At 39.4% G+C, this 26,244-nt stretch overlaps 8 protein-coding genes across 8 annotated transcripts; 5 read left to right on the top strand and 3 right to left on the bottom strand.

The window, feature by feature from the left end:
• The first annotated feature begins 1,525 nt into the window (after window positions 1-1,525).
• On the top strand, window positions 1,526-2,843 carry LOC146492172 (gamma-crystallin M2-like). The gene is made up of 3 exons (XM_085151949.1): window positions 1,526-1,631; window positions 1,754-1,996; window positions 2,509-2,843. The coding sequence occupies exons 1-3, from the start codon at window positions 1,623-1,625 to the stop codon at window positions 2,782-2,784; spliced, it is 528 nt and encodes a 175-aa protein (XP_085008075.1). The 5' UTR covers window positions 1,526-1,622; the 3' UTR covers window positions 2,785-2,843.
• A 483-nt stretch (window positions 2,844-3,326) lies between these two features.
• LOC146492171 (gamma-crystallin M2-like) lies at window positions 3,327-4,237 on the bottom strand. The gene is made up of 3 exons (XM_085151952.1): window positions 4,168-4,237; window positions 3,743-3,985; window positions 3,327-3,666 (listed from the first exon to the last, which is right to left on the bottom strand). The coding sequence occupies exons 1-3, from the start codon at window positions 4,174-4,176 to the stop codon at window positions 3,397-3,399; spliced, it is 522 nt and encodes a 173-aa protein (XP_085008078.1). The 5' UTR covers window positions 4,177-4,237; the 3' UTR covers window positions 3,327-3,396.
• Window positions 4,238-5,703: 1,466 nt separating this feature from the next.
• LOC146492170 (gamma-crystallin M3-like) lies at window positions 5,704-7,358 on the bottom strand. Its single transcript, XM_085151950.1, has 3 exons — window positions 7,302-7,358; window positions 6,851-7,093; window positions 5,704-6,188 (listed from the first exon to the last, which is right to left on the bottom strand). Exons 1-3 carry the CDS (start codon window positions 7,311-7,313, stop codon window positions 5,916-5,918), a joined length of 528 nt encoding a protein of 175 aa, XP_085008076.1. The 5' UTR covers window positions 7,314-7,358; the 3' UTR covers window positions 5,704-5,915.
• A 4,210-nt stretch (window positions 7,359-11,568) lies between these two features.
• Window positions 11,569-12,501, bottom strand: LOC146492169 (gamma-crystallin M3-like). The gene is made up of 3 exons (XM_085151946.1): window positions 12,481-12,501; window positions 12,055-12,303; window positions 11,569-11,904 (listed from the first exon to the last, which is right to left on the bottom strand). Exons 1-3 carry the CDS (start codon window positions 12,487-12,489, stop codon window positions 11,626-11,628), a joined length of 537 nt encoding a protein of 178 aa, XP_085008072.1. The 5' UTR covers window positions 12,490-12,501; the 3' UTR covers window positions 11,569-11,625.
• Window positions 12,502-12,856: 355 nt separating this feature from the next.
• On the top strand, window positions 12,857-14,261 carry LOC146492168 (gamma-crystallin M3-like). Its single transcript, XM_085151945.1, has 3 exons — window positions 12,857-12,959; window positions 13,093-13,341; window positions 13,928-14,261. Exons 1-3 carry the CDS (start codon window positions 12,945-12,947, stop codon window positions 14,201-14,203), a joined length of 540 nt encoding a protein of 179 aa, XP_085008071.1. The 5' UTR covers window positions 12,857-12,944; the 3' UTR covers window positions 14,204-14,261.
• Window positions 14,262-15,697: 1,436 nt separating this feature from the next.
• LOC146492167 (gamma-crystallin M2-like) lies at window positions 15,698-16,960 on the top strand. The gene is made up of 3 exons (XM_085151948.1): window positions 15,698-15,791; window positions 15,875-16,117; window positions 16,628-16,960. Exons 1-3 carry the CDS (start codon window positions 15,783-15,785, stop codon window positions 16,901-16,903), a joined length of 528 nt encoding a protein of 175 aa, XP_085008074.1. The 5' UTR covers window positions 15,698-15,782; the 3' UTR covers window positions 16,904-16,960.
• A 1,248-nt stretch (window positions 16,961-18,208) lies between these two features.
• Window positions 18,209-19,153, top strand: LOC146492166 (gamma-crystallin S-1-like). Its single transcript, XM_085151943.1, has 3 exons — window positions 18,209-18,297; window positions 18,451-18,693; window positions 18,800-19,153. Exons 1-3 carry the CDS (start codon window positions 18,253-18,255, stop codon window positions 19,070-19,072), a joined length of 561 nt encoding a protein of 186 aa, XP_085008069.1. The 5' UTR covers window positions 18,209-18,252; the 3' UTR covers window positions 19,073-19,153.
• A 1,089-nt stretch (window positions 19,154-20,242) lies between these two features.
• Window positions 20,243-21,537, top strand: LOC146492165 (gamma-crystallin M2-like). Its single transcript, XM_085151947.1, has 3 exons — window positions 20,243-20,351; window positions 20,785-21,027; window positions 21,178-21,537. Exons 1-3 carry the CDS (start codon window positions 20,334-20,336, stop codon window positions 21,448-21,450), a joined length of 534 nt encoding a protein of 177 aa, XP_085008073.1. The 5' UTR covers window positions 20,243-20,333; the 3' UTR covers window positions 21,451-21,537.
• Window positions 21,538-26,244: the final 4,707 nt, after the last annotated feature.

Here is a 26,244-nt window from a genome sequence, read left to right as displayed (position 1 = left end):
GCACTGATGAATCAGGGATTTTATGTGTATGAATGGGATAAAGGCCTTGGCAGAGTGGCAAAGCCAACAAAATGCCAGCTTATTAGAATAACAAGAGATGGAGTCTCGTGACCTTAGGTTGAAGTTTTAAAAAAGAAAAAGATGTGTGTCTATGCATAAGTAGCATTATACTGTTTTTATGTCACTTTCAGAGTTTTTCCAGTTTTCAAGATCTGCTTTACCTGCTGTAAAACTGAAAGTAAGCTTTTACATATGTGTAATACACATATTACAACACATTAAAATAGATTCTGTGACCCAGAAGTGGCAAACAGCATCATATTTAAGGTCTCCTGTTCAAGCTTAGTGTAAGGGAGCAAACTACACTACACAGTCTCCCAGCCTATTAATCAATAATTATTATTTTTTAACTGCTTCATACTTTATAATGTCACTTTTAGGCCTTACATGGACAATAGTGAAATTGGCATACTGAAGCTTTGGCTTGGATTTCCCTCCATTATATAGATAAATAAACAATGTAAAACTGTTGTCAATACTGTGTATCATGTGTATATACAATGCTGTAAGCTTTATTAATAATATCAACTGACAAATAATACTGGATGAATAACAGGTTTACATGAAAAAAATGTCAAATGTCAATAGAAAATACAGGCAGTAATGTAAATTTCTGCTTTACTGAAGTTTTCTTTCTAAAGCTGCCCCAAAACGAACCATTTCATGGAAACAGAGTGGGACCCATACCATAAAAATGTTAGGATTTGGATTTAGTGTTTCTGTTATCATCACGTACAGGCATGCGTTATCATAGGCCCTAAATGGGGGTGTACACGGCAGCGCTTACTTTGCGAAGCCTCCATTCAAAAACCCACAGTAAACATCAGCAAACCTAAAAATTGAATAATTAATTCAACAACAGTGTAGCCTGTTTCCATACTAAACACTATACTTAGGCACTGTAGCAATGCTGATGTCAGTACAAACACAAATACTGATGTTCACAATTTCAGTAGAGGCTTTAGTGTATCTATATTTGCTATTTAGCTCTAACATTTGTTACATTACACTCAGGGCCACAGCAGTTCTGTGATTATGGCTAGATAAATAAAAAATCAATTAAAAAACGGTAAAGGTAGATTTAATTACCCCTTAAACAAGTTTATGACAAGATTTAATCATTTTTTGTTGTAGAAATTATCGATTATCCAAAACAGGCTGAGGTACAAACAAAAAACTGTAGCCTTTGGACCCTCAAAGCCATCCAGGATCCCTGAATGACAAAATTCAGGAAAAATACTTGCTCCGACCCTGGCATTTGTACAGTTAGGAATCTATTTGAATGAGAAGGACGCAGTTGTTTTGCACATAATGTGATCACTGACCCGTGGGGCACTAGCAAACTATGGTGTTTTGATCAATAGTGATGAACGTGTGAAAAGTGGACAACAATAACTCATCATCACACTGCAGTGCGTCGCTATACATAACCAGATTTGTTTTATAAAACCTATTTGGATGACAATACTTTATGCTGTGCCATCACACAGCTACTTTATATAAAAGGACAGCAGCACAGAGGGCATCTATTGAGCATCAGTCGGGCCCCCACTAAAATAACAATGGGAAAGGTAAGTTTATTATGTTACTGAAAATACAGAATTAAAAACCAAAGCAAAACATTAACCTTTAGCTAGGAGCTTGAATGAAAAAGGAGCTAAAAATTTGCGAATGCTGTGACATACATTTGCAGATCATATTCTACGAGGACAGAAATTTCCAGGGTCGGCACCATGAGTGCATGAGCGACTGTGCTGACCTGCACCCCTATTTCAACCGCTGCAACTCCATCCGGGTGGAGAGCGGCTGTTTCATGGTTTATGACAGACCTCACTATCTTGGCCACCAGTACTTCCTGCGCAGGGGGGAGTACTCCGACAACCAGCGCATGATCGGAATCAATGACTGCATTCGCTCCTGTCGCATGATTCCCATGGTAAGCATAAGATTGTATTAAAGATGCAATGAGTTAATATTATTTAGAAGTGGGCATGTTGAATTGTTGAATTATTGGAATACAAAGCAAGGTCAAAGAAAGAAGACATGAATGTGCTCAATAAATTATTAATAAAACTCAAAGTAACAAAATGGAAGAAGCTAAAGTAAAATAAAGGTTGACTTGGATCAACAGGTAGAAGCTCTAACACAAACTTTGTAAAGGAACTGTCATTATTATTAGACAACTTCGAATAAAATTGATATAAATTTAGTTTTGGGGAACATTTTAGAATATAAATCCTTGACAGCTAATGTTTGACCAAAACCTTCATCATATTTGGTTCCCCAAATCCAGTTGGGTCCGATGCTGGGACCATCTGGTAGTCCCTGCTCCACAAAAGAAACAAACTGAAGAAGAACTTTTTGGTTAAGGATGTTTTTCCATTAGATTGTCTTAGATGGACTGTTTTACTCTTCCATAGTGTCTGACTAATAAACATTGTTCTGCAGCACCGGGGCTCCTACAAAATCAAGTTGTATGAGCGTCCAGATATGGCCGGCCAAATGCAGGAGGTGAGCGACGATTGCCCCAACGTCCAGGACCGCTTCCGTATGTCTGACATTAACTCGTGCAATGTGGTAGACGGCCACTGGCTGCTGTACGACCAGCCCAACTACAGGGGGAGGACCTACTACCTGAGACCTGGCGAATACCGCAGATACAGTGACTGGGGCGGTGCGAGTCCAAGGATCGGCTCTCTCAGGCGAATCACCGACTTTAATTAAAACCTTCTGAACCTTGTTCCTTTGTCTCTTCTCAATAAATATGCTGGGCTTAAACTGCTTGTGTTTATGTCTTTATCCAAAAGAAGACAGCCTTGATGTTTAAGCATTTTTTTGCTGTAACATTTAAACTTCTTGTAAAACAATAGTTTGTTTGACAAGAAATGTTTATGTTGACTTAAACCAGGGGTGTCAAACTCCAGGCCTCGAGGGCCGGTGTCCTGCAGGTTTTAGATATCACCTTGGGTCAACACACCTGAATCAAATGATTAGTTCATTAACAGGTTTCTGGAGAACTTCAAGACATGTTGAGGAGGTAATTTATCCATTTAAATCAGCTGTGTTGGATCAAGGAAACATCTAAAACCTGTAGGACACCGGCCCTCGAGGCCTGGAGTTCGACACCTGTGACTTAGACCGTTTCATGCCGCTTTCTTCAGAGGTAACGAGAAGCAATCAGTCCTTAAATATTCCAGACGACTCTAAAAAGTTTAAGCAACCAGGAAAAAAACAAAAAAACAAACAAAAAGCAGCTGACACCACTCTGGTCTTTTGTTTGATTTATTGGTAGTACTTTTTAAAATATTTCACATGAAATATCTCACATCGGTATTCTCACATAATGATGCGTCTGATGGATCCAACCCTGGGACTCATGCCTCCCCACTCATGAAACCTCCTGTATTCACCAGGATGTATCAGGTACTGCCGTCCCCTGTAGTGAGGATGCTCGTAGAAGATCCAGTAGCCATCCATTACGTTGCAGGAGTAGATGTCATTGAAATGGAAGCGTTCATACAGGGAGGGGCAGTCATCTGTCAGCTCCATCATCTGTCCTCCAAGTTCTGGGCGTTCGTAGATCATCAGTCTGTGAGTGCCTTGGTGCTGCAGAAATGATGAATGCAATCATCAGTGTAGATCAGTGAAACCTTCAATACAAAAATGCCCAACTGAGACTTACCATAGGGATCATACGGCAGGATCTCACGCAGTCGTTGAATCCCATCCAGCGCTGGTAGTCTGGATATTCGCCCTTCCTCAGGAAGTACTGGTAGCCCATGTAGTTGGGTCTCTCATAGACCATCCAGTTACCACTGTCCACTCTGATGGAGTTGCAGCGACTAAAGTGGGAATGTAGGTCAGCGCACTCGCTGCTGCACTCATAAGAGCGACCTTCGAAGTTCTTGTCCTCGTAGAAAATGATCTGAAAGAAGTTTATTCAGGGATTTTCGGTAAATTGGATGCACGCTCGATTAAATTAAAGACATTTTGCTAAAAATACCACACGTGAAGTGGTTCTGCATCACTGGTTTTCGATGAATAGTCCATGCAGGTATGCAGAAGCACAAAAGGAACAGGATTTTTTTTTTTTAAAGGTATCCTTACCTTACCCATTGTGTCGGCTAACTTTTGTCACACTGTAGCAGCAGCCGTGGGCTCCAGGCTGCCTTTATAACCCATGGATGACCTGTGTCATTGTGATTGAGAACAATGACTGGGCTGGTCAGCTTTTTCACACAGAACATATTTTTTTCTTGTGCTTTGTTTGGTGAGGTCTGCAGTCAAATCAGCTGTTTTTTTCTGAGCCGAAGCTGCCCCTTGCATTTGTTTAATGGCCTACACATAAAATCCACAACTAAACTAAAAATACCAACAACTATTGTCAACAAATCCCTAAACATATGCAGTATTTACACTGGAATGGTGAAAGATGGTATATAGACATATCACCGAATTACATTCACGTGTGTTAGGGTACACATTTTGCACATTGCGTATAATTAAATGTATCAATGTTAATGCTAATAGCAAAGATGATGCATTTGTAAAATTGATAAAAGCTGCAGTGAACATCTTTCACATGGTACTACTTTCAGCTGCCACTGCTGCACCCTTGTGCAAAGTGGCAGCAGCCTTTTATAGGTCCAACAATCCAACCGCTTTTTTTATGTCAGCAAACAAGTTGTTTTAAATAACCTCTTGTCTGTTGTGCTTTTGTTTGGTTCTTATCAGCTTTTTCCGATACGATGTTTAATACACTCTGTGATTATTTAATGCAATGGAGATACAGCATCAAGTATAATGTGCTATTATTAATGCATCGATACATTTGAATCCGTATTATTAGGATTATTTGATTTCTTTGCTTGTCATACGACAATTAAATCATTATTAATTTATATATATATATATATATATATATATATATATATATATATATATATGGTGTACAGCATGCATTTTAACTGCAAGAGGCTTATTGTGACATTGTAATTATTCATATCTCAGGACCTTGCAACCTTGTTGTAAAGTCTATAAAACATATTTCTGTAAAGTTTTATTGCAGTAAAAACCCACATTTGCCAGAAGTGCAACACTTGATCTTTTTCATATAGGGGTTAGCTTGTTCAGGCAGTTTGTTTTACTATACTAATATTACTGGTGTAACTTAGTCAGTGAACAACGGGTCTATCAGAATTCAACACTTATAAAATACTTTCCCTTCTATCAAACAAAAACTTAAGGACATTAAGAAGAACCATTCATATAATCCTAATACAGTTATCCAGTAGAGTGAAAACTGAAAAATAGATGATAGATGGTTAATAAAGTAGGGAATGCAAGTATTGTATGTAAAGTTGTATATTATGCAAATGAGAGCAATTGTTCTACCAGAAATATCAAAAAAGATTGCCAAAAGGTGTTAGTTACTGATTATTCAAAATATAAAACTGGTTTGTCTTTGTTTTTAGCAAAGTTGTGTTAAACAAAAAAATATATAGAAAATTATAATGTATTTATTTAAGTGTGTTTAAAGATTTAGAACCATCAATATGTGAACTGTGAATATACATATATGACTGGGTAAATCAGCTATTTATTTTGATTGAGGACTGAGTTGAAAAACAACTTACACAGATCTGTGTCCAGTCTATTTATTATGTGCACCACACAATAAAAGAGGTCAGTTCACAGTAAGTTATACATTACAGCTGAAACTACATTCAAACAATGCACAAAACACAGTTTCAGGATAAAACAAAGCTTTCTCTTTTTTGCCTTTGAGAATTTGTTAATATTAATACAACAAACCATCTGCAAAACCTTTTAGCCAAATAAAAGTCATGGGACAGTTAAGATTCTGTGATACGTCTGATTGAATTGAATTTCATGTCATTACTGCCGACTCCTTTGAAGTCCCTGTACTCTCCTGGCTTCAGAAAAAACATCCGGCCCTCATAATTTGGTTGTTCAAACATCAACCAGTAGCCCTCCATCACGTTGCAGGACTGCATGCTCGACATGTGATAGTTATCCTGGATGGAGTTGCAGTCATCTGTCAGTTCATGCATCTGGCCTTCAAAGTTTGGTCTTTCATAGATCCTCATATTAAAAAGTCCCTTGTGCTGTAAAAGTTATAAAAAGTATATATTTTAAAGGAATGAAATCGTTGTTTTGCAGTTCAAAACAAATGTACCCAGCTAATGCTAATGCAGAGGTACCCAAAAATTGCTTTAGGCCTGGAAAGGAATGGGAATAAGCTATATGCTAACTTTGTTGAAGAATGTGTGTGCTGCTGTGTCACGTGGGAATCTTAATAGTAGTTCTGGAAAGTTGTCTTTTGAAAAATGTAACACAAGTCCTTAAGCTCTTGCTAGGTAGCATGCTAACAGGTAGCAGATCATATAGGCTAGATACATAAAACAGCTTTGATACAAAATGTTCATTCATGACTAATAAGTGTGACAACAATCAATTTTTTAGCTCAAGTTTAGACTGTTTGGTTACTTTATGCACTTTTTCTATGGTTTTAAGGACTGTGGTAGGCTACATTCACATTGTGGCAAATTGCTTTATAGAAACATAAATTATGTTTCTGGAAAGAGAGATAAAAAAGAGATAAAAATGCGTGATAGAAGCTATATGCTGGACATATATAGAACACATATCCTCTGCTTCAGACAAGGAAGTTGCGCTTCTCATCTAATGGGTTACACATGAATTCAACAAACTGATCCTTTACATTGCTGACTGTCCTCATCTTTACAAATGATTATATTATATTTACCGCAGGGACAATGCGGCAGGACTGAATGCAGTCGTTGAAGCCAAAGGTATTCGTGCATTCGGGATATTCTCCCCTGGTCAGGAGGTACTGCTGGCCCATGAAGTCGGGCTGGTTATAGACTATGAATGTCCCGCTCTCCACCCTGCAGGAGTTGCATTGGCTCAAGTGAGAGGCAATCTCAGAGCAGTCGCTGACGCACTCAAAAGAGCGGCCTTGGAAGTTACTCTCCTCGAAGAAGATGATCTAGAGAAAAAGACACAAATTGTGTTTGTGTGAGACTATTTCCAGAGAGAGAGTGTTCAGAGTGTCTGAGATTATCGTAAGAGTAGGTCATATCAGACAGTGCTGCACGGCAGAAGTTACAGAATAAAAATACTATTGAGTTTGACACAGTATATATAGAGTTCAATGTCCCACACTAGCTGCTGCAGGGATCTGTACCCTGCATTACCTTTCCACTCATGGTCGCACGATTTGATTTCTGTTGTTTTTCTCACTGGCGCGCTGCCTTTTATGCATCATGTGACATCCAAAGAATCTGCCTCAATTGTACAGAATGACTGAGTCAGCTCATCAGTATGGAAGTCTCTACTGTACTACACATCAAACTGTGAACACTGCAATTACTGAGATTTAACTTGTGCAGATTTAATGGCGGCAAAGCAAACATCTTTTTCATTATAGGACACATATATGTGTAGAGCAGTGAATAATAGTGTTTAAGGATGAAAAAAAGCTTAGATTTTCGGATAAATATATAATATTTGGAAGACGAAATAGTGCATTTTTTAATTTCTTTTTTTTCCACACCATAAACAGGACAGACTTTGCATTTAATTTTATGGCAAGACTGACACAATAGAATCCATCCACTCTTTTAACTACTTATTCAATCCAGGGTGACTGATCACTGAACGTGTGAGCACTTATGCAAAAGAAGAGATTTTGATAGGTCGCTGGTCTGGAGCATTCAGGTGTGTGTTAACACTATGCCGTTTCCCAGGAGGGGACCCAAATTCACCCCCAGGTCAGACCGTGCAATGCTCAGAGAAACTGCAGAAAGCCAAGCAGCTACATCTCAGACTCTACAGGCTTCGGTTAGCATGTCAAATGTTAAAGCTCAATTAGACAAACGCTGAACAAGTATGGCTTAAGCATCTCCCAAAGTGGAAATGTTTAAGCCATAATGCACACATGTGACAAAAACCAAACATAGTATATCAGCACAAACATCTCAAACCAACAGTCAAGGTTTGGGTGTTTTGCAGCTACAGGAACTGGCCAACTTGCAGTCACTGAATTGAACATTAACTCCTCTGTAGGCCAAAGCATTTCAGTCAAAAGTGAGCTCATGTGTCTGACAACTAAAACTGTCAAAGTTATTTTTATTTATTTATTAACCTTTATTTAACCAGGAAAATCCCATTGAGATTAAAAACCTCTTTTTCAAGGGAGACCTGGCCAAGATAGGCAGCAGCAGGTCTCACAGTTACAGAAATTACTCAAACACAGGCAGCAACAACACACATGCAACAATAAGTGAAAGAATACAAATAAAATAAAATTCAATAAAATTCAAATAAAAATAAATAAATAAATAAATAAAAAAAATCAGTTAAAATGACAATCAATCTAATTGAAACAGTTTCATGTTATGGATTTGGCCTCAAGGATTCGTAGTTTAGATTTAAAAGCACTTAATGAAATAAATTCAGTCATTTTCCTTCTGCAGTTTGTTCCAAGCCGAGGGTGCTAAATGGACAAAAGCTCTTTTCCCAAGTTCAGTTCGGGCAAATGGAACAGAAAGTAACAAGTAACCATGCGGACAAAGAGAATACCGACCAGCATGTTTCATTACAAGCAGGGAACATAGATAAGAAGGCAGCAACCCAAGTATCGCCTTATATATAAAACTGTATAAATGAGAGTTCCTCCGACTTACCAAAGCAGGCCATCCTACCTGAGAGTATAACTCACAGTGGTGAGTCTGAAATTTACGGTTAGTGATGAACCTCAGAGTAGCATGATACACAGAATCAACCATTCGAAGACATTGAGCAGAAGCATTCATATATAGAATATCACCATAATCCAGCACAGGCAAGAATGTTGCAGCAACAAGCTGCTTCTTTGTATTAAAAGAGAAACACAACTTATTTTGAAAATAAAATCTCAGTTTTAACTTCAGGTTTTTCACAAGATTCTCCACATGTGGTTTGAAGGTAAGCGAGTCATCAATTAAGATTCCCAGATATTTATAGGTGTGAACCAACTCTGTTTTATTACCTTCAAGAGTGGTTACTGATGGGATTGTTTGGGCTCGTCTCCTTGATTTGGAAAACAGCATGAGCTTTGTTTTGTCTGCGTTGAGAACAAGTTTAAGCTGAAGTAATGAGTGCTGGACAGCAAAAAAGGCTTTCTGCAAGGAGTCAATGGCTTGGACAAGAGTTGAACCACAGCTGTAAATAACTGCATCATCAGCATAGAAGTGCAAGTTAGTTCATTAGCCTTCATTTATTAACAGTGCATATGCACAGGTGTGAGTGTAAATCATGAGTGATTTATCAGGACTGAACCTTTTTAATTTAAATATCTAGTATTCTTTATCTAATTTTATCTTTATTAAAAAATAATGTCTATCATTACTGGATGCATCTCTTACCTTTGTATTTCTTAGCATTATCTCACTGATGTTGGCAAATATGATTTTTTTTTTGTCTCTGCAACTTACAGCTCACATGCTCACATGCTCTCCCTCCTCCTCCTTTCTTCTTATTTTTCTTGTAAATTATTTTGTCTTTATTCATGTTAACTTTGAATCCAAAGGTTTTTCATTTTTTCATTGTTGTATGTTTTCACTTGAGCCACGTTGACTGTCTCAGGGAAACAATCATCACCATCCCTGCTATTTCAACTCAAACCCAATGTTTTCTATTTATTCATAAATGATCATCACTCCTATGGAAACACTTTGGAAAGCTTTCCCATTTCTGTATTACTCATTGGACCTCTGAACCATTGGACCATTGGACACTAATATTTTAGGTTTCTCTCCCTTCCCTCCTACATCATAGTCACCACTCTCTTCACTTCATCTCCAGGTAAACTCATAGTCACCAGTGCATATGTGTCCTAAATCTGACAGTAATTTTACATGGAAACTCTTTTTTGCACAGGATTTAACATATTAGTACACGAGGACCAGCGATCTGAAGCACACCCCTAAATGTACACAGGAATGACTGAAAAAGAAAAGAATGCAGGTGTTGCAAGACCCAAAGTTCAGACCTTAACCTGATGAAAATGCTGTGGTGTGACACTGAGAGAACGATGCGTAACCAAATGCATAAACAAAGGAACTAAAGCAACACTTAAAAGAAGAGTGGGCCACAATTCCTCCACAATGATGCCAGAGACTGATAAAGTCATACATTAAATAATTACTTCAAGGTATTGCCACTGAATCATGGGGTGTACTTCCTATGGAACGTTTATTTTTCTCATAGCTGTAATAATATTTTGATTGATATGTTGATTATAGCCAATTCCCAATTAAAACGGAGCATTAAAGTAGCTTGGTGATGCTGTGATGTGCTGTATTACAAATGGCGTTTACATTAGACCATCATGGTCATTTTTATATGTTATCTTTGTGTCCACGTCAATTATCTATAACTGAGATAACAACAGAGCAACAGCGGCGCTTTGCTACATAAGCATTTAAGTCAGGGGTGTTGAACTCCAGGCCTCGAGGGCCGGTGTCCTGCAGGTTTTAGATGTGTCTTTGATCCAACACAGCTGATTTAAATGACTAAATTACCTCCTCAACATGTCTTGAAGTTCTCCAGAGGCCTGGTAATGAACTAATCATTTGATTCAGGTGTGTTGACCCAGGGTGAGATCTAAAACCTGCAGGACACCGGCCCTCGAGGCCTGGAGTTCCCTGCTCTAACACAGCTGGTGTGTTAGAGCAGGGAAATTGCATAAATATAGGAAATCTTCCTCTCAGTGACTGAGTTGTCTCATTGTGTGTTTATTAAGGTGTTTGTCACATAGATATAAAACAAGCTCAGAGATTAAGCGGGTGTTATAGACAGGGTGATTAGTTTATGTAAAAATGTAGTTTGTTGTTGTTCTGGTTTACGTGCTGAAAATGGTTTTTATTTGTGTATGTTCAATGTGTTAGACTTGTACATAGTTAACCATATATGATCAAATAATGTTGAATCCTGGATATGGATTTGTAAGCAATGAAATTTGAAATAAGGGGGTAGGAACAAGAAAAGTGTAAACTTCATCCTACTCCTTTTCGAGCACACGCATTCTGTAGACAAAGATATATACATGAAACTTGATGATTTTTAAGTTTTGTTTTTTTGTTTTCTTTTTTTCTGTTATTTCAATTATATTGGCATGTTTGAAATAAAATTATATCTATCTATCTATCTATCTATCTATCTATCTATCTATCTATCTATCTATCTATCTATCTATCTATCTATCTATCTATCTATCTATCTATCTATCTATCTATCTATCTATCTATCTATCTAAAGTTGTGATGGCATTTAGTATTTTGTTGAATGTGCACAAATGCCAGGGGAAATAGTCCTGATTAAGGCTGTAAGGTTATGATAAACGTAGAAGTTTATCTTAAAGGATATAAAGCATGACGTTTGCATCTTTGACTCCACACATGAAGCGAAAGAGATACTTCAAAAATATTTCATTTTTTTTTATTTTTCTCCCAGAGTTTCTTGTGAACGGACAGACAATCAGCACATTTCCATGATGCGTCTGATGGAGCTGATTTTCATTATGTTGCTCACTCCCATGTCTCTGAGGTTCCTGTACTCTCCTGGCCTCACGTACATCATGCGCCCTCTGAAATTGGGCTGTTCGAACATCAGCCAGTGGCCGTCCAGCACGTTGCAGGACTGGCAGTCAGACATATAAAATTGTTCCTGGAGGGACTCGCAGTCATCCATCAGCTCGTGCATTTGGCCTCCAAAGTTCTCTCTTTCATAGATCCTCATCCTGAACTGTCCCCTGTGCTAAAAGCGGGAAAAAAAGACATGAATCATGAGAAATGCAGTCTGTCCCAGGTCCAGCTGACCAAGCAGCTACCTCTTTGGACTTTGGATTGTCTGTGCAATCCCCACACGAAATGGTACAGACCATCTACAACCACCAAAATGTCTTACCATGGGGATCATGCGACAGGAGCGAATGGTATCCATCATCGTCATGCCTCCCATGCGCTGGAAATCAGAGTACTCTCCTCTCCTCAAGAAGACCTGATTACCCATGAAGTTGGGGTGGTCGTACACCACAAAGCACCCACTGTCCACTCTGCAGGAGTTGCAGCGGTTCAGGTGCATGTGGATGTCGGAGCAGTCACTGCTGCACTCATAGGAGCGACCCTGGAAGTTCCTCTCCTCATAAAGAATGATCTGCAAAAAAATAAACAGGAAAGAGGTGGTAAGCTGACAGCGCCACAGAGTGGTGATTCAATATTTGGATGGACTTGCTTTGCATTTCTAACCCTCTTGTGATGTTTCCACAAGTCTTAATTGTTCAGTATTGTCAGATTTTTCTTTAGCACTATACAAGCAAATGAGAAGTATTACCCTGCCCATGGTGACGGTTTGGTTTTTTTCCAACTGATGCCAACCCGTGCCACTTTTATATACAGTATGAGCCCGAGACCACCTTCCTCACCTTTGTGTGAAACATCCTGACTCATCATGAGGTTCACGTGGCACAGCATTCACATTTCACAGTATACCTCAATAGAGTTTGTTTAATACTGTTATTGTTACCACAACATTCAGTCTCATGTACAGATCTGATGTTCATACGACATAGATTTTTACAGAAGAGAGGTGAATGCAATAGTAGAAGTTGCTGGAAGGGAGCATAAATCCCAAATTTCTATCACAATACCTATTTGCAGAATCGGACATACAGTCTGCCACGCTATAGTGCTGCTGTGCCACAATATAGAGTGATGACTCAAAGGTTTCAGCACAAGCTGTGCAATGTATAAAAAGGGAAAAAGGGTCGATGTTGATGAGATGTATCTGAGATAACCATGACCATGGGGAGGGTAAGTGAAACTTCGCTAATAACAGTAGGAAGTTTTAAAGTTAAACTTCACGAGTTCATAACAACAAATATGCAAAATAGCTGTTTACAGGTTGCTTATTTATATATGCTTCGCTTGTTTTTCTCTTTTGCAGATCATTTTCTATGAAGACCGGAACTTCCAGGGTCGCTCCTATGAAACCAGCAGTGACTGCCCAGAGCTGACGTCCTACCTTAGCAGGTGTAACTCCTGCAGGGTGGAGAGTGGCCTCTTCATGGTCTATGAGAAGTCCAACTTCATGGGCCATCAGATGCTGGTGAGGAGAGGAGAATACCCAGACAACCAGCGCCTGATGGGAATGAGCATGAGCGACTGCATAAGATCCAGTCGCATGATCCCCACGGTAGGTGGATGACATTGAGCTGCATTCGGGGCCCAGCCACAACAGAAAGGACAAGACAGAGACCTTTTAAATGTGGAGATGTAGAAGGCCAGTGACAATAAAAGCTAAAAAGAAACATTTGTCTGAGCACAAAGGCTGCCCTCCTGCATGCAGGAGAAAAATTTTAATTAATTGTGAAATATATTGAAATAAAAATTGAGCCTAGCTGTTCAGTCCTATCTTTCTGCATGTATAATATTTTAAATTTAGGATTCACTCACTAGAAGTCATCCATATCTCCCAGCCTTCTTTAACCATCCTCAGGTGTAATCACCTGTCAATGAAAGAGAACAAAACCTCCAGATCCCATGGATATGCCGATATAAAATGAAGCAGCAAAAGTTTTCATAAACGTGGAAGAAGATGAATGGAGGGAAACATTAAAATATAGTTTTAAAAATTCCATTTATGCTAATTTTATATTTAATTTTTTAAAATAATATTGCTACTTTATGTTGTCCAAGATGTAGTTTTAGATTTACATTCTCAGCTAAAGATAAGTTTTATAGACTTACAGGCCACAGTCATTCTGCTTCTTCATCCACAGCACCGAGGCCCCTTCCGAATGAGGATCTACGAGAGGGAGAACTTCGGAGGCCAGATGTACGAGCTGAGCGACGACTGCGACAACATAATGGATCGTTTTCACATGTCTGACTGTCAGTCCTGCAACGTGATGGACGGTCACTGGCTGATGTTCGAGCAGCCCGGCTTCAGAGGCAGGATGCTGTACCTCAGGCCGGGAGAGTACAGGAACCTCAGAGAGATGGGGAGCAACATCACAAAGTTCAGCTCCATCCGGCGCATTATGGACTCCTGTTAACTCAAAATCACACGCTCCAAATGTACTGTGAATAATAATAAAGCAAGCTGAAATCCCATCCAGACACGCCCCTGGTTTTTCTAATGTAAATACTGACAAGTCAAAATTCAGTTGTAAGTAATATGTTAGAAAGGTTTTGAAGATTAACTGCATTTACAGATGCTTCAAAGTTCTGTATTTGAGAGAGGATTTACTATTAGGAAATACATCCCAAACAGAAATAATAAGGAATTCTGAATACTGAGAGAGTTCGGTTTTATTTTATCAGTAAATTTCAGAACTAGAAGCTCATAAGACTCCTATTTGTATCTAAAACTCAAAGACTTTAGGAAGAAGGGAAACTGTAAAGCATAAGTAAGTGAAGTTTATTTATATAGCACTATTCACAGACATAAAAGTCACAAAGTGCTGTGTATAAATTAAAAGACGATATGAACAGAGAACCGTGTTGAAACAATCAAAAGATGTGAAAGTGTAGTGGGTTTGTAATGAGCAAACCATGCTGAATGCCAAACAAGAACGAACAAAACTTCTCCCCAAGCTTATACCAAGACTAAGAACCCAAGAAGAAGAAAAATAAAAAACAATCCAAGGAGATAAAATCAAAAGGACTCATTCAGTGGACTTTTAAGGATTAACCTCTTTATTTTTAGACGGTTTAGGAAAAGAAAGATGAAGGACATCAGTTGTTTGAAAAGGTTGTCACCCTCTTTTATGCCCGTGTGATCCATTAAGTGTGAAGCACTTGGAGTAAATAGAAAGTAGAAACAATATGAGGCGTAAGTGCTCATATTGTGTATTTTGGAGGTGACATGGCCAAATTGGCTAAGGCCCCCCCTGTGTCCATCTTAAATATTTATTGAGTAGATTGTACATTATAGTATAGTATAGTTTATCAATTTCTTGCATGTATTGATGTTTAATTACTTTAAAGCTGTTACATATATAGTCTGAAGGTTCCTAATGGACTTAACCAAATCATCACTAAATAAAAGGTCTATTCTGTTTAATGAAACTAGACAGAAATATGTAATATTCTACAGTTTCACATAATGCAAACACTCTAAATTGCACAGAACAGGTCTTAATGTATGCATTTTATATTTGCAACAGTAGTCCAAAAGACATTTTGAGTCTATCTGCATATACTTAAACCAGTAAATACTACATGAGGCAGGGTTTTTGTTTCCTGTAGGATCAGAAATAGAAAATAAAAGCCTAAAAATGCCATTTTAGTTACATGTTCACATAGGTTTTTTTGCAGTAATACCTCAATTTTCAATAATACCTTCAGTTTTTTGTTTTTTGTTTTAAAGGGAGTTACTATTAAACAGTGTTAAATAATTTCTGACCCTCGCAGTCTAACACTGATCCTCTGCCTTCACTGTTCCAGCATGTGTTTGATACAGAGCCATCATCAGGCCAGAACAAAGGCAAATCAAACAGCTCCAAGCTATTTTGCTGATATGTAAATCTACCTCATTTGGGTATCAAAGACTTGCCACACTCTGCACATTTTGTTTATCGTTAAATACTTTGATGGGGCTGCAGCAAAGAATGAGGTCTACAGTGCATCCAAATGGGGAAGGTAAGCTAAGACCTGTTGCGATCAGTGTGCGTTTAAAGACTCTTGCTCCTCTTGGGTTTATTAAAAGCGTACGTTTTCCACAGATCACATTTTTTGAGGAGAAGAAATTCCAGGGTCGCTGCTACAACTGCAGCAGCGACTGCGCCGACCTGCACACATACTTCAACCGCTGCAGCTCCATCCGAGTGGAGAGCGGCGTGTGGGTCATCTATGAGAAACCCAACTTCAAGGGTTTCCAGTACGTCCTCAGCCCAGGGGAGTACGCCGACAACCAGCAGTGGATGGCCTTCAACGACAATGTCAAATCCTGCCGTACCGTCAAAAATGTAAGTTCCTTCAACCACAAAATCCAACAGAGGTTTCACATAGACTGCTTCTGGAAATGTGTTTGTGCAGTCCCTGCAGGACAGCATTGTACAAGGGCACCAGTCCAGGCTGGGTGCTCACTGTTAAGCCAGCAGACTAAACAAGTAGACAATAGGAAGCACAACTGGCAGCAACTTTTAGCTTTTTCTTAAAGAAAAAAAAAGATTAATGTATGTAAGAAATTTAATTTCTTTCTGTTTGATGGAACATTTTAGCCTCTTTAAGCTCATTGTTTTGATTTAATCAGTCTGTGCTTTAAACCAGTCTAATTGACAGTGCAATAGCAGCCAAAGACCAGCTTTTGAAGAGATTACATAATAAAAATGTAAGTCCATGTGAGCTGATAGCCTAGAGTGAAACCCTGCACATGTATTTTTTATCTTTGGGAGGAATTTCCAGGACTTTTCATAACACTAAAGTTGGCAGTGTAAATCTGCACCGAGTACACTGTGCTTTGCTTGTGTTTGCAGGTCTACGGTAGTGCGTGGAAGGTGAGGCTGTACGAGAGGCCGGATTTCGGTGGGCAGATGGTGGAGTGCTCTGATGACTGCCCATCGGTTTATGATACCTACAAGATGCGCGAGGCCTACTCCTGTGTGGTGACAGATGGTGCCTGGGTATTCTACGACCTCCCCAACTACCGCGGGCACCAGTACCTCCTGGAGCGGGGCGAGTACCGGCAGCACGGCGACTGGGGGGCATCTTCACCTGGCGTCGGCTCTTTCCGCAGGATCACAGAGTTTTGATTAACAGTCATAATCAAAAAGTGATGCACATGACAATCAATAAATGACTCAAGCAAACTGACTTTGTCCTTGTGGATTTCATCAAATGTGCCTCAAGCTCGATTTGGAAAAATGAAAACATTAATAAAAGCCAAGTAGAACTATTAAATCATTTTATTTTAAAGATGTGAAGACTTTTTGTGTGGCAGTTTCACAAAGTCCTCCTTTGTTAGACCTCTGGTGTAAATACAACACTACAACTTCATGCCATGCCATATATATATATGTCATGAACGTGTATGTATATAAATACATATCATATTATAAAAGAAAACTATGCACTTGTATTAACGGGCTGAGCATCCTGATCTTAGTTTAAGCAGGAAATCATATCTCTCTCAGGGAAAGAAGCAGGAGAACCGAGCAACTATGACAAAGTACAAAGAAGCCAGTAGTTTCACTGCTGAAGGTACTTCAGTACTGATGATTTAATGTTGGATACCTTTAAATGAAGGGCAATACTTAAAACATTGTTATTGTTATTTTAAGAATCTGGATCATTCTTCAGTAACAACAGCGATCTTATGGTGGCAGATTTATAGGTGAAGGTCATCGTGTGGGGAGTTCACCCTCTGGGGAGCATGAATGTTCATATAAGCTGTGGCAATCTGCTTGTTACATTTAAAAGAAAAATCTGCCTTGATGATTCAATAAAGGAAGTTTATCAAAAATGACATTTGTTTGTGTGGAAATGACTTTTTGTGGAGTTAAGGTTCTGATTAATAACAGGGTGGGAACAGGAGATCACCTTTTGTTTGTGTTGCTTCCTTTTAAATGCAATCCTGCTTGTTTCCTAAACATAACCTTCACCACAGTGTCGTGCTGAAGACCATCACTTGTGTCCTCACGCATTGTTTCAAATGGGACTTTTTCCCTGCATCATGAACAGTGCATGGAATCAGCTTATTTACCATGGGAAGGAACGCTAGGGGTAAATGATCGATCAAATTACTGCTTACTTGTTATAATATGAATTAGTTATAAAGTGTGTATAAATATCTCCAGCAGAGTCTCTGGTGCCTTCCTGCTGTGCCACTGACTCAGCTCAAAACGTTTCATATCAAACCAACTGTCCTGCAGTGCCCTTGTTTTTGTCAGCACGCTCTGCTGCATCCAGTGGCTTTGGGATGCTTTGCACTGTGCATTTGCATTGTTTAGGGAAACAGGATTCACTGCTTCAGAACAATGTGATAAGCCTGGATAAATATTTGAATCAGTGATTGAATAATCCAGTTCACAGAAAGCAAGCCATGTGCTTAGTTTTATTGTCCCTGTTCTGTATAAAGTGAATATAGGAGGTGGCTGCTTTAATGTTTTATATCACACCAAACCTGTTGATATCGACAATGGAGAAGGTACTATATGTGACAGGCACATGTTTGTGGCAATATGATTCATGCTTATACCGTATTTTGAGATGAATGAGTACAAAATGTGTTTGTTTTACCATAACAGCCACTTCCTAGAGTTCAGTGAGTGCAACGTTTCATCAAAACTTGTTTTCTCAGATCATCTTTTACGAGGACAAAAACTTCCAGGGTCAGTCTCACGAGTGTGACAATGATTGCAGTGACCTGCACACCTACTTCCCCCGCTGCAACTCCATCAGAGTGGAAGGAGGATTCTGGGTAGTCTATGAAAGACCAAACTACATGGGCTACCAGTACGTGCTAAGCCCAGGAGAGTATCCAGACTACCAGTATTGGCTAGGTATCAACGATTCCATCAGGTCCTGTCGAATTATTCGAAATGTAGGTGACTATATATGTGTGTGAATGGTGTATAATCAATTCACAATATGATACAGTAAGAAACCAACAATGCAGACATTCCCATTCTTCCATTTGTTCCTTCCAGGTGGGGAATTCATGGAGGCTGAAAGTTTGGGAAAAGCCAAACTTTGACGGTCAGTCGATGGAGATGGCAGACAACTTGCCTGCCTTCCCCGAGAACTGGAAAAGCAACAATGTCCACTCTTGCAAGGTGTTCGAAGGAGCCTGGATCTTCTTTGAGCACCCAAACTACAGGGGGTGCCAGTACCTGCTTGAGAGGGGCAAATACAGGAGGTACGCCGAGTGGGGGGGCATGCAGCCCAGCGTTGGATCCATCCGCCGGGTTAAAGAGCAGTAACCACTGACAAATCTTTGAAAAAAATAAAAACAAGGAAAATAACTAAACATGCTTAAAATAAAGTCATGATAGAAAATTAAACATTGGTTGTCATTTATTACCCATGATCCTTTTCACTCATTATCCATATTGTATTACATTTAATCACAACATTAAAAAAAATCTAATTAAAGCTTTTTTTTATACTTTAAAACTTAATAAATAATAAATATTGATTTAAACTGGACAAATGCAATGTTTAAATAGTGAAAGTCATTTTAAATCATAGTAAAATAACTACAAGAACTTTAGGTTAAAATTTGCACCAGTATATAAACTCACGTGTACGTTATGCATGCACTTGCATTACACAAAAGAAATATATTAGAGTTTTTTTTTATATCCAAGCTTTTTATTCATTATATAAATGAGTATATTTATTAAGAAAAACAGGAGAATACACACAAAATTGTATTATTTAATATTTATAAGATGTTGTAATGGTCAATGGTTTATATTTATAAATATTTTATATCTAATTCTAGTAGTGAATTGTGTTCAGATGGGAAGGCTGTGCATGTGTCAATAAGAACAGCTATAATAATAAACAAGAGGATAAGTTACAGTTGACTGGGCAAACAAAACAAAAACAGAAAAACAGAAAAAGAGTATATGTGATGTAATGTGATGTAACATGAAATACAAAACTGTCTCTCTTGCTGCATTGAGCATATGTATGACAAAAGAATTTCCCTCGGGATAAATAAAGTTCTTCTTATCTTATCTTATCTTATCTTATATCCTCCTGAGAACAGGGTATTAGATAAAAGAATCTTCCCACTGAACTTTTTTGTGATTTCCTGCCTCTTTGGAGCTAAAAGAAATCACCCAAACACATGAATATCAATGGAAAGCCCAGGATGTCCTGTATTTAGTACTAAAAATCAATGTCCATTACAGAGGACATAAATGATTAGGCTGGTTCTTCGGAGGATATGGGAGGTGACGTGAATGAAGAAGTGATTTTTCAGCAACAATATTTCTATTTTTCTAGAGTTAAACAGCATTCAGTCAAAATTTCTGCATCAACACATATAAAGGCCATGTGCTAAAACAATTGCAGAATCAGCTAATGTGCCGATGTTAATGGAGAGCTCATTTGAATGACAATGATTCCCCTGGCAATGCAGTTCATCAGCCTTTATTTAAAAGTGGACTGCCGGCAATGCAGTGTGTATGAGTGGCTTTAATCTGATTGGGTGAGGAGGAACACGAGGCGATTATGGAGCGCACAGGGAAGGTAAGCGCCACAACTGTGCGATATGATAACGCCGTAATGACCTCACGCTAAGCTGTGGGTGAATTGCTTCTTGCTAAATGGCGTTGAGCTGATGTCCTGTCAAATGTTAGTTTGTTAGTGTGACGAGCGGGCGGTGCTTTTGTTAGATATAACCTGAAGTGCATGAATGTTCCTGCACAAATAAATAGATGGTAACCCTGACAAAAACCTTAAAGCTGAATTATTTCATTTTTAGCCACTAGGGAGCAGCACAAAAAAGTGAAAGTCCAATATTTGCCCTGCGTTAGTACAACAAACTTATCTATAACTATCTATAACGTATAACTCAAATTCTCTGTCAAAAGAGTTATATCAGCGGTGTTTCCATAGAGATATGGAGAGTTTTAGGGTTTGCTTTACTTGCACAGCTTTTAATTCCGACTCTTGCTTGCAGATCTTTTTTTACGAGGACAAGAACTTCCAGGGTCGTTACTTCGAATGCAGCAGTGACTGTCCCGAGCTGAGTTCCCACTTCAGCCGCTGTAACTCTGTTCGGGTGGAGAGTGGAGCCTGGGTCATCTATGAGAGACCCCAGTATATGGGCTACCAGTACATCCTCTCTAAAGGGGAGTACCCCAACTATCAGAGCTGGAATGGCTTCAATGACACCATTCGCTCCTGTCGCTTCATTAGATATGTAAGTCTCAGGAAGCAACCACAGAACTAGCAATGCAACGCTGTGAGAAATGTTCTCCTCCTTACAGGATGGACAAATGTGGTCTTAGCTGCTTAAAGTTAAAGGAATTCCTATCGATTATTAACATGTTCTTATTTTTAAATCTTTAAGCCATCCACCAGGCACAGGATCCGCATTTACGAACGTCCAGACTTCAGTGGCCAGATGATAGAGTTTAGCGACGACATGCCCAACCTGCAGGACCGCTGGCGCTACCGCGACATCCACTCGGCCCACATCCAGGACGGCACCTGGGTCTTCTATGAGCATCCGAGCTACAGGGGGCGCCAGTACCTGCTGGAAAAGGGCGAATACAGACGACACTCGGAGTGGGGAGCTCTTAATCCATCTGTAGGCTCCATTAGACGCGTCGTGGACTTCTAGATCAAAAGCTCACTCGCCTTTTCTTGCTTTCCTCCCGTCGCTTATTCAAATGAGCAAATAAACCCACAGGCATAGACAAACAATGAACTGCTGTGATTTTATTTCTTGTTGTTTTAAACCAACCCAAAAAAACAAAACAAAACAAAACAAAACAGGATAAGTTCTACTTTGCGGTGCTCGGCGGGAGTTTTTTTAATTAGCGTGCCAACAGCTGGCGGCTCGTGGAAAAGCCTAGAAATAAAACTGCTGAAAAAAGCCTGCTGGTAATTCAGGAGGGTTCACCAACAGGGGCTAGTGGTATGCCAGCAGCCAGCTATTGTTTATTTGTGCCAGAGGTGGCAGAAATAATACAGCAGAGCAACAATATCCACTGCCCAGCAGGTGCCCAGACAACAACAGCAAAAAAGTGTCACCATGTCAGACAGCTATGGTAGTTCGCTGATACACAGTACTGTGGATATGATGCAGGATGCTGATTTTACGATTTATTTAACTTCATCAACATCTGCCTGACCTGGGCTCAAAGTAGTGCCTTTACATTTGATACAGTGCTCTGATCCAACACTGGTAATGGTTTACATTAATCGCTCTGTTACGCCCCAGTCTAGGGGTACAGGAACGTAACATAAGAGTTAAAAAAGGAAGTGACCCCGCCCTGGGCCCCAAAACCATACACAGAAAAAACAATTTCTTAGTGAACGGTGGTTTATTTGTCTGAAAAATGAAGCTCCGGGGTGAACAAAGGCCAAAATAACAAACAAAACAAGCTAAGTCAGGTGAGGAGGTGCTATCTAAAAACAGTACAAGGAAAAATAATAAGGCAGCCCACCCCTTCTGTTTCAGTGCTATTTATAAGTGAAAACTAATGTACACACTATATACAAAGCTCGGTAAATCACGAGAATCTCAAACATAAATGTCACAGGTTTTGGAAGCCAGGGTCAGGTCTGCTGCTGCTGTCAGTGGCTGACCCGGGACAACTGCTGGTGAGGGATTTTGAAAGCAACCACATGATCAGGGGACCAATCAGCAGCCGTCAGCTTATCCAATCAGGGACCTGCAGAGACTTAAAGACACAGACAAGACAAGAAACAACCACCAAGACACATTGGCTGTCTCCCAATTCAGGGTCTGCAGCCTTAAGTACGCAGCCTCAACGATCCTCAAGGGCCGCGTACTTAAAGACCGCTAAGGCCGGAAGTGCGAGGCTTGTGAAATGGGACGGTCTAGCCTCCGTTGCGCTGCCCAGGTTGCCTAGCAACCATGATACTAACAGCTGGAAACGTTTCATACAGCTTTGTTTGACAGAAATTAAGGAAAAAATCTTTTGTTCATTTGTTTGTTTGTTTCTACATGAGCTTTGATCATTCTCTGTAAGATTAAGCTCAGCTATTTAACAGCGTATATTTTAAAGTAAAGGCTGTAAAACCAAGTTAGTACAAACGTCACTAATGTCACATGACTTTGCCGACATGTGGCCAACAGTAATGTTTTAATGATCTTCATTATTAAACATTTGCACATAAATAAGTGACATAATATTCAGTACTTACTTAAGTTTACTCTTCGGGCGCCCCTCATCCGCCGTTTTTTTCGGCAAAATTATCCACACCCACCGCCGCGCTATGCATTCTGGGATATGTTGGGCCACGAAGTCTACACCGCCACATCCTTAAAATTCAGGGACATGAAGGACGCATTTGAGGGCCGCATTTCGGGCAGCCTTCGAATTGGGACAGCCTTCGTCGCGTCGCGGTGACGTAATCGGCCTTAAAATGCGGCCTTTAAGGCTGCAGACCCTGAATTGGGAGACAGCCATTATAGCCAGGGCCGTAACAGGCTCTGATAATAGTGAATGATTTACTTATCCTTTATAGTTCAATTATTATCTTTTAATAATAATTAAACGAAACCTTTAGGGTTGCCAGGTAGGGTTAGGGTTTGGACAGTTTGTCTGTATTTTTCATTCTTTTTCACAATGTGTTTTCAGCCTTTTATGGACTTTCTGACCTTTGACTTTCTGGAGAAATGAGCTTGTGTCTAAATCCATTCATTAACACCAGCATATGTACATGATGACGATTAAAACATTTTTTTAAAATAAAAAACTAAACAAACACAAGAAACAAAGCTAAATTAGGTTAACAACTAATTATAATACCAACTAATTAGGTTAATTGACAACAGCTCAGGAACATGATTGGGTATGGCCTCAGGAACACTTCCTTATCACTGTCTTTGAACACAGTTCACTGTGGCATCCCAACACGTTCTCACTCCCAAAGCGTCACATTTTGACAAATCGTCAACATATTACGTTTTCGGCTACCCACCACGTTCCTAAATGATGACCTCGGAAAAATGAGGAAATATGAGAACCGTATGGACTCAATCTACACATGTTCGCTCTTTTTCTTCAAATCGCTTAGAAACAGCTATTTAACATAATTAAAGCGTCATTTCACTGGATTTCGGCCATAACCCGCCGCGTACCATAAGAACGCCGAAAGTCTCCTTTCGCGTTCCTCAGGAACGCCGCGGGACGTGACAAAACGTCGGCATGTTACGCCTCGGGAGTGAGAACGGCATCCACAAATGCAGGTTGAGGTTGTATCGTGCTAAAAAGAAGCCACAAACATGATCCAGAAACACTGGAAAACTGTTCTGTGGTCAGATGAATCAGCACTTGAAATTCTTTTTGGAAAATATGGAATCTGTGTACTCCGGACTAAAGACTAAAGGAACCATTTGCCTTGTTATCAGTGCTCAGGTCAGAAGTTTGTGTCTCTGGTGGTATGGAGGTACATGAGTGCCTGTGGAACTGGCAGCTTGCACATCTGGAAAGACACCTTAACCAGCATATACAGATTTTAGACCAACATTTGCTCCATTCAGATCACATCAAACTCAAAACGAGCTAACATTGCTCTTAAAATTGTACAATGTCTCAATTTCAGTGTGTTATTTTCTTTTCAACTGTAATTAAAAGATGGGTTTACGTGACTTACACATCATTACATTTTTATTTTATTTACACTTTACAGTGTTCTGACCTCTTGAGAAGCGGGGTTGTCTTTGAATTTGTAATCTGTGAATTAATTTATTATTAAAGTGCAAAGTCAATGGTGTCAAAGGTGAATCTGAGCTGAGAGCTGCTAATAAGTGATCAGTGCAGGGCAGCTGGCTTTTAGGGGTTCGTGTGCAAACGTTAGAAAGTTTAGGAGGAGCACAAAACTATGCAGGGAAAAACAATGCGATCTAAGATCTCTGGTTCTATGAGAGCTGAGGTAATTTATCACTCAATGAGGACTAAAGGATGTAGGCATGAGAGCCACCCAGTGGTTTAACAACTGCATTTCACATGACAGGAAATAAGTGTAGTAAAAAAGCTTTAAAACCGTGTGAATATCCATACATCTCTGTCTTTTTTAATCCTGATATTTTGCCTTGTGATCTGTTTATGTAAAATGCACTAAATATTGTAAATCAGCATAATCCCTGAGAAGTAACTGATCCCATATTTAGAGCTAGTCAAAACAATAATTATTATACGGGTGTCATTTTACTTACAATACTTACCCGTTGCTGTAGGTCAAAATGGGGTGATAGTTTATCATATGTGAAAACTTCTGTTTCCGTAATAAATATACAGATAAAAAGATAAAAAGGAAAAAAAAAGACATCAACACACAACTGGAACATTTGATAAGAAGCTTTAGGACTGCAGTGTGTAATTTCCTGTTCCAAGATATGTTCAACTATATCACGCTTGTTGATCTGCCAGAACGGAAGAATAAATTTTAAAAAAAATCTGTGATGTGATATTGTGCACAGTCGTAGACGTGCGGTGGCCGAGCAAACAGGAGACACTGCAAATCAGTAACAGAGCTGCTGAGCTCAGCTGATGTTTGAACTGGAACTTTTATCACACGCACAGATCCGTTCTGGCATCTCCCCACGCTGATCGAGCACTTTCTAAGTCGAATGCAAACAGTCGGCGCAGCCCTGCAAAAAAAAAAAAAAATCCACCTGAAGAGGTCAGTCAGTATGAAGCCATAAAAGAAACATTTACACGCATTTTCACTGCTAGCAGATCAACATTAACCCTTTAATGCTGAACAGCTGCTCTTTCCTTCCTGTTGTTTGGATCCATTAATTGTAAAGTCGTTTTATGTCATCAGCTCTGTCAAGTTCCTTTTTAATAAATACATAATATATTTAGGACAAAAAGAGCACAGGGGAATAAAAGAATTACTAAATCTATATTCAGTGGGTGATGCAGTCTGCAGAACTTTAAGCAGAAAAATGCACAAACACCTTAGTAATATGCACTGATTTTTCTCTTAGGTAGACAGGAACACTGTATTTGTTTAGAGCAACATGTTGATAACTGCAGGGTTTGCACTGTTGTAGCTTTCCAAGCATTGTAAAGAGCCACCTGTTATTGTGGAGGTACTGTATGAGGGGATTTACCCTGTAATCATGTGGAATTTCTTTGGGTGATCACTCTGCAGCAGCAGGTAATGAAGTGGAATGAGATCAGAGTAGAATTAAAAGTGCAGCAAGGGCTCTGCCACCCACTGAGATGAATACTCTTCAAACAGTCATGTGCGATGCTGGATTAAACCCGTCGAACATTTGACAGTTTCCCAGTTTTTACAGGACTACTTAAATATCCTCAGTGTTACATGCAGTCCAGGTCACGGGAGTCTTTTTGAAGTCTTATCCCCACAAAAACACATATTCTGCGGTAGCTTCCAAAAACTGATGGATGTGCCTTCAAAAAAGAAATAA

Source organism: Neolamprologus multifasciatus, chromosome 23 (genome assembly GCF_963576455.1).
Source record: "Neolamprologus multifasciatus chromosome 23, fNeoMul1.2, whole genome shotgun sequence".
Classification (NCBI taxonomy): Eukaryota; Metazoa; Chordata; class Actinopteri; order Cichliformes; family Cichlidae; genus Neolamprologus; species Neolamprologus multifasciatus.
Note: the sequence above shows the minus strand (reverse complement) of the source record. Positions and strands in the feature narration are given on the sequence as shown.